The sequence below is a fragment of the Limulus polyphemus genome, unplaced genomic scaffold (genome assembly GCF_000517525.1).
Source record: "Limulus polyphemus unplaced genomic scaffold, Limulus_polyphemus-2.1.2 Scaffold1275, whole genome shotgun sequence".
NCBI classification, from domain to species: Eukaryota; Metazoa; Arthropoda; class Merostomata; order Xiphosura; family Limulidae; genus Limulus; species Limulus polyphemus.
In genome coordinates, this window is record NW_013666885.1 from 297728 (window position 1) to 305634 (window position 7907).

Below are 7907 nucleotides of genomic sequence, written 5' to 3' on the forward strand. Positions count from 1 at the left end.
TCTGACTATGTTTGCAAGTCTTAATAGGGCTTCTGTCTAGCTGCTCTGCAAAGATAAGCCAATCTGTGGAGAATCCGTTGAGCAGATTTCGGACTCATCCCACCAACTCTGGCCACTTCTGCAGTTGTTAATCTGGGATCCATTTTGATGTTCCTCTTGACAGCCATTTTTGTCCTCTCTGATGGACCAGGATGACCTGGACGCTGCACAGTTGTTTCCTTGCCATGTTTCCTGAACTGCTCGATGATTTTGTTGACTGTCGAAATCAGGATTCCCAAATTCTGCGAAATTTGCCGCTGACTTATTCCACCATCTGCTTGACCAACTATTCTTCCTCTAACAAAATCTGACAATTCGAAAGAACCTTGAGCTTTAGGCATGTTGTAGCACAAGATAATTAGTGTGCAGACCATTTTCATTTATATAGTGCTCTGTGAACACAAATTAGTTAGCATAAATCAGTTAAATGACGAAAAATTAGGTGTCTATTTACTTGTGACCACTCAGTGTATATTTGTAGAAATAACTACGACTATCTTACTATCTAAATATGTACAAAACTGAATAAAGTCAAACCTATTTTAATCTATTTTTGCCTTTTCCTCTAGTTTTTCTTTTTGTACCTTTTTTATTGATACTATCTGAAGAAATTACCAATACAATTGTTATTACTTAAATTTATAGCTGTGGTGATGTTATAATATTGATTTTTACTATAAGGATATAAAGTTTTATACTTAAGAATATAAAAGTTTTCCTTTTGTAATCTATCTGTTTCTATATTCACAATTTCTGAAATTATAATCACTATTGAAGCAAAGGGGTGAATTCTAAAATGTTCTAATTCAACTGAATTCACCTACATTATGTAGAGAATTAGATGTTTATCCCATGTACTGCATATTACACATATCACATGTTAATAAATAAATTATGTTTTTGATTTTACAAAAGGAATAATTGTAACTAATAGGATGAAAAGAACTAAGAGAAAGGCATATAAGGCATCACTTGCTATCACATTTTATAATGTTTGTAGCCATAAAAATAAACTAATATACAGTTAGATATGCTGAATATAGTCGACACATGATGATAGTGTCCATAAAAATTATATAATTATTGTTAATGAATGCTGTGTGTTGCTGTACTAATTTACACACATACCCATGTCATTTTGCTTTGTTTTGTAGCTGCATTGTTACTATTTTCTTATTTGCTTACATTTTTTATGTAATATTACAATTAATTATTTTTCATCTAAGGTGTGGATATGCTGTGTTAAATTCCTGCTATTCTTCCATATAATATTTAATTAAAAAAAAAAGATTACAATTATATATATATATAAACACACACACAAACAATTTAGAATATTGCAAATTTGTTAAAATCAAACCACACATTCAAGTAATTGTAGTGTTATAGTGTACAACTATTGTAGCTTTTTGAAAACACATCTCAGCTGTTTTGCACAATCTTTTTAATGACTTCAAAAAATATTTTTTAGTGTTACAGGAAGAAATCAAGTGTGTAGAGCTCATGACAAAATTACTTTACTGACATTACAAGCCTAAGATCTTCATCAAGTACTGCCTAAATGTGTGAATAAAAAACTACAATTACAATATCACTTCAAAAGGACAATATATTAGATCAATTTATGTATAGCATATAGTAAGTCCAGTGAAAATGAAAAATTTTCAAAATGCTTGCTTGAATAAAGCAATAAAAGATGTTTAAATGAGTAATAAATGTAATGTCTTCACTTTGGTTATTTTAGTTGACCTTTACAAGTATTTACCTTTTAAAATTCATTTTAAATTTTCATTTCCCAATTCATGTGTGAAATCATTACTGTTTTCACTCATGATATTCCAAAGCACACAGGAATGGCAGGAAAAAAAATAACATCAGAAAAGAATCCCAATAACCTAAGTGCTTCCTGGAAAGTACACTTTCCAAACTCTTGTGTTATTAGGTTTCTTTTCTGATGGTTATTATTGTTTTAATATTCAACTTTGTATGTGATTTATTTATTCTACTCCGAACTTAATCTTACTCTATTACTCTACATCAATTTGTTAGGTAACATTATAAACAATGTTCACATTTCAATTTATGCTGTACTTAAGTAGCACTGTTGCCTGCTGAATTTTTTAAATTATGGTTATTTTTATTAATCCTTTTAAAACACTATATAATGATTTGTTTAGGCCAGAAACATCAACAAAATATCTTTCTGCAGTTAATTAAATTACTCTTACTTATTAACTGCCCACTACGAAATTTCTTAAATAGCTTCATTTCTAACTGACATTCACCATTTACTCCCTCATTATAAATTACTACTGAATGTTTCTTATACATATATACCACACCATAAAAATCTCTAATATTCAGTAAACAACATTAGCGTCTAGTGATATTATTTATTAAAAAGCTCTAAGCTATACCAATAAAGCTGTATTTCATTGTATTTAAGCAACTTATGATGTAAAGTATATCTTCTTATTCAACCTAAAACTTTAATAAAGATTATCAATTATTATTCCAAAAATACCCACAAGCTTACCCTACTAGTGGATGTTTCAAGTCCACTTTCTCCTCTGCATGCTTGAGAAACTTTGCTAGGCTTTCTTGTGGACGCAGAAGGTACTTTAAAAATTGGCCAATCCACCATACAACAGGGTTTCCATGGATACGAATCAATCTTTCAGACAGGTCTTTAGGAATGTTCAAAGGCAGATAAGGAGGACGTGGACGAACACTATCAACAATTGGGAGGTCGATCACTTGAGCATCATCTGAGCCTGAGAGAAACATCCACAAGATAACCTCACACAATGTACAGATTTAACTGCACAGAACAAAACATTTTATCTACATAAAACATTATTAAAGCAATTATCCTATATCACAGGAGTCATACTAACTATAGCACTAGCTTAGAAATACACAATTACTCATATGGAGCAATTTGATAAAAATATTTTACATATTTGAATGATTTGTGCCTTACACTTGAGGGAAATAGTACATGAAATTTAATTTTTCTATTTTTAGGTTGACCTTTTTTACCATGAAACCATCAACCAGAAAATTTTAATTTTTGTTACATAATGTAGCTCCCAGTAAAGAGATATTTTACTCAAAGAAAGTAATACAAAACAAACCCTTCCACTACTGGAATCTTTAGTAAATCTAACTTTATTATCATCAGATATTTTTACTGTACTGTAGATCTCCTGTTAGGATACACATAATTAAATAAATATACCAAAATATTTGATTTCTAATGTTTTATCTTAAGTCTTTCAGCAATCTTTTCTATCATTATATGCACTACTATATATATATGTGTGTGTGTGTGTGTGTTTGTATATATATATACACAGAGGAAATAAATTCTGATTTTTGCATGGTATAAAACTTGTTCATCTTGTATAAGAACAACTTTACCTGACCAACTACTGCGAGTTATCCCTGAATCATCAGTGCAAGTATCACTAACTGGCTGGTATACTGTTTCCCAGCCTTGACTTGAATACCTCCAGTTCTTTGAGTGGAGAATTAGTGTTCTCTGGGTTCCATAGGCCACAATGAAACAATATACTACGTGATGAATTTGACAACCATAACCACAGCCTTTATTCAAGCTACAAATTAGTTTCCTTGCTTTGCTGCAATCTTTTGGATTCTATAAAAATTGGGAGAGAGAAAAAAATCTCAAAAACACAAATCCATAATTCTAAATAATAACAAAATTACAAATTTATTGCCTTAGTCAGGACTCCAAGTCCATTTTTATGAAACAAATATACTGTAACATGAAAGTATAGGTTTTAATAGGTTTCCTGCTAACTTTCTTGGCAAACAACTAATTGTCCATTCTGAACCTTTAATGAAATAATATTGTGGAGATCACAATAGATTTCTTAGTTTATTCTGAAAAATACTTGCCAATTTATCTTTTTTTATTAAAGGTTTTATTTACAGTGAAGAAGTCACTCTTTTTACCAAATCCTGTTTTAACATATATATATACATGAAAATATATGCACACCTGCCTCATGTTGGTTGAACAAATAAAGGTTTTTATAGGTCAATTTCACACATACAAAAAAGGAATACTTTCAAAATATATACTTTAATGGGCTTTATATGATTTTATTGATTTAGTGGGAGTCCTGTAACAACAAAATTAATATAAACTTATACAAACTATCTAAAACTCTTTTGACAACTGATAATAAGGTTTGGTTCATACACAAGCATATTAACAGTAAAAGGTTTCTTGTTACTTTATATGAAATTACTTTTACTTTCTACCATTAAAATTTTACATTTTCTCCCATAATAGTTTAGTGGATCGAACTAAGCAAAGTTTACTAATAATGTTACCTAAAAATGAACAAACTACATGACCTTTTAAAATACTGTTAGCTAGTCTCAAGGGACGTTCGAGGATACTCACATTTATGCTTATCTTGCGAGAAAGTATTACTGAGCGATGTAAATAGTTTTGCACAAGATCTAACAAAACATTTAGTAACCAGAATAGGTGTGATATACAAATATTTCCTTGTTCCTTATCAATATGATGAAGTGAACAAGATTTTATAAATTAACTAAAATTAATTAACTAGTAATTTAAAATGAACTGTTTATACAAATTAATTTTTTAATTCTTCACGAAAAAATTAAACATGTACAATAGCTAGATATCAAAGATACAAACAGTTTGGTAGAGAAGTTATGTACAATCTACAGCAGTCCACACTACATGTATATACAACCTTTTATTTCCCAAAAAATTATCTTGATGAATTAAAACCAATGAAATGAGTCTTCTCTCACATTCATTACAAGCTTTTGTTAAATAATCCATACACAGTTGTGTAACGTAATGTTTCTGAAACCCATTATAGTGGGATGGAGGTTTTGCACTAAAATCAATTTTATTTCAATACCAAAAGTACCTTTGATGAGTTTCATTTCTTAATCACCAGAAGGATTCATGTGTTCACAAAAAACATATTAAAACCAAATTTATCCTTTCAATAATGAGTGGGATTTTAAATTATTTTGTTTGCTGACAAGGAGCACACCACTATCAAGTTTACAATTTCACTAATGAGTAAGGTTTTAATATTTTATTTGCTAATCACCTGATAATTGTACATGCATGCCTTTAGAGGAGGAATTCCTTATATTGAAAAATTAATAAAAATATTTGAAACTTTTTACTGAAACAGAGTACAAGTTATGTGTTTTGGATTTTCTTTTATTCAAAACATCACATATATAATATACACTTGTCTGGTCTTGTTCTTTTGATTTGCCATTGTCCAGTGTTTCTGGCAAAGATATAACTCAGTGACAAGTGGTGAATCAAATGGTAGATTGGACTTCATATTTACTTTTAGAGTGAGAGTTCTTTAAGCTTTAGAAAAACACTCATCACTGCTTAAGTTCCTAAAGTATACAATAAATCTTAACATCTTGCAATTAAACACACCTGCAAGTATTTAAGCCTTTGCTGTACTAAATCACTCAGTTTTTTAGATTCTTCTTGTCTCCAGACTGCCATGCCATCTAGCTCTTTAAGTTTTTCTAGGTCTACCATAATGGATCTAGTAAAACATAAATGACAAATGGAACATCCTAATTTTTAATCTTAGTAATATAAAGATTACTGATAATGTAAGCTGACCATTCAGATTATTTTGTATTTTAAATTAAAATAATTAATTAAATAATTAACTCAATTGACTAGATTCTTTATGTTAAGTAACTTTTGTTAATTTCGTCATTACATTATGCTAGTTTACTCAAATTATTATATCCTACCCATAAGATGTAACTTGGATCATCTCATCTGATTATACAGTGAAAAATGAAGTTAGTACACTGATTTTGTTTATATTAAGTGGAGTAATTTATCCAGTTAATCATAAAGAGAGTACAGTTACAAGTGATGAGGATTTATTTGATCCAATTAAATTTTTAGAATAAGATCAGTAAAAGTAAGCACTGAAAGCAAGAACACACTTATGATCTTACTATAGTTTGGTGGCATTCAAATGTGAATAACTTTGCTGCCTTTGATAATAATAGTCAAGTACAAATATACTGAAAATCTAGTTGCCTCATGCTTACAAAGAAGTGGAATTTTGATAAAATTGCTAATTTTTTGTTTGTTTGACACAGTTGCCAGTTTTCTAATCTTGTGCTTCATTTAAAATAGATTCAACTGAGCTACTACTATAGCTTATGTGAAACACTTATCTCCTGCTTCAACGGAAGCAGAATTTCAATTCATTTACTACTCCACTTACCTCCTGCTTCAATTAAAACAGTTTTGGACTCAGCTACTCTTGTATCATAATTTACATGAAATTCTTTGCCTTGAATAAATACACTGAACTAAATATAAATTGTTTGGTGATGTCAAGGTTGTATGACTATTCATGGAATTCCTAAATCAGCAAGGATTGCAGAAAAATTTTTTATTGCTTGTATAATGTTTGATACTAAAAAGAAAATGGAATGAAATAGGAAAGTACAATACACACAATTTAAAAATAAGAGTTTTAAAAGTTATTTAAAATCTTATGCAATTGTATATAATTATTCATGCACAAAATGTCAATATGAAAGTAACGTGTGAAAAATAATCTTTCAACAAGTCATTCTGGGAAGAGTATTATCTAACCTTCATTGCTCTATCTCCATTATCATGGAGCCCACAAGTGAAAAAAGAAGATGCACAAAATGCTTGCAGTTCAAGACAATGAAAATGGGATGTAAATTATTGTTATACTTTATATTTACTTTAGCTCAGATCACTGTTTCATTCCAAACCCAGTTGAATAAAATGCTTTGGAATCAAAGAGAGATGATGTATCTACTTTTATTTTAGCTTGAAGGTATTTTTAGGCTATCACTTCAAAATGTTTAAATTACTACAATAAAAATACAAAACCAATATAGACAAAAAACTTAAGAGTTTGCAAGTTCCATTGTCCAGACTTAGCTGATATAAATCTTACATATTTTACCTTTTATGATCTGCAATATCATCCAATAAATTAGTTAGTGTTTTGATCATTTCCTTGTTTGAGCTCAATGTCTTGTTCAGTTTTTTCAGTCTGGAGCGAATAAAGTACCACATTTCAATAGTACCATCTTCCACTTTTCTTCTTGTCAGCTCATATTCTTTACTTGGTTCTCCTTGATCTAACAGAGAGAAGCCTTTTCAAATACCCTCTGTTGAAGTAAGTTTAATTTTACATAAATGTTATAACAAAGATACTGATAACAGTGATGTTACTTACTATAACTTATGAATAAATACATTCTAACTGTTACAAGTTTTTGAAACTGCATAGTCCGAGTTAGACTGGTATATAAAATTAGCTATGTGTTAATTTTTAGTTCTGACCTATGCTCAGAGGTTATTAACAAGTCTACTGAATACATCAGACTTTTTAAAATCATGATGTCCTACTTTTTTGGAATGTCACACCTTGGATATCTGCTGGTCTCCGTTTCAAAAGCTCATTGGCCTTTGCTAACTTGTCTTGTAATTCTTTATATTGTTCTTCTGAGGGCTTGATTTTTGCTAAAGCAGGAATTCTACAAGTGTAAATATATAATTGTTTATAAGAAGTTAAAATTATAAATAAAACCAACAACCTGCATTTACCTAAGAATTGTAAGTGATATATACAAGACAGCCCAAATGCAATATGATTCTGGTGCGTCATACATGTAATGTGATACCATCAATCACACTAGAACTGTGACAGCAGCAATTCTTTAGATGAAAAAAAATCATTTTGAAATTACATATTCTATTTTCATTGACATTGATATTTATCCCATGTTATCTAGAGATAAAC

The 7907-nt window shown here is 29.8% G+C and overlaps 1 protein-coding gene across 3 annotated transcripts in view; it reads right to left on the reverse strand.

The window, feature by feature from the left end:
- The window catches only part of LOC106462888 (alpha-(1,6)-fucosyltransferase-like), a 27586-nt gene that overhangs the window by 11762 nt on the left and 7917 nt on the right, over positions 1-7907 (reverse strand). For 2 of the 3 annotated variants that reach the window (XM_022390292.1, XM_013922853.2), the window contains exons 3-7: positions 7514-7641; positions 7065-7242; positions 5522-5636; positions 3463-3700; positions 2576-2813 (exon numbers count right to left, since the gene is read on the reverse strand). In XM_022390292.1, coding sequence (XP_022246000.1) covers positions 2576-2813; positions 3463-3700; positions 5522-5636; positions 7065-7242; positions 7514-7641 — 897 coding nt within the window. The remainder of the gene's footprint in view (positions 1-2575; positions 2814-3462; positions 3701-5521; positions 5637-7064; positions 7243-7513; positions 7642-7907) is intronic. The other variant, XM_022390293.1, reaches the window with a different exon arrangement.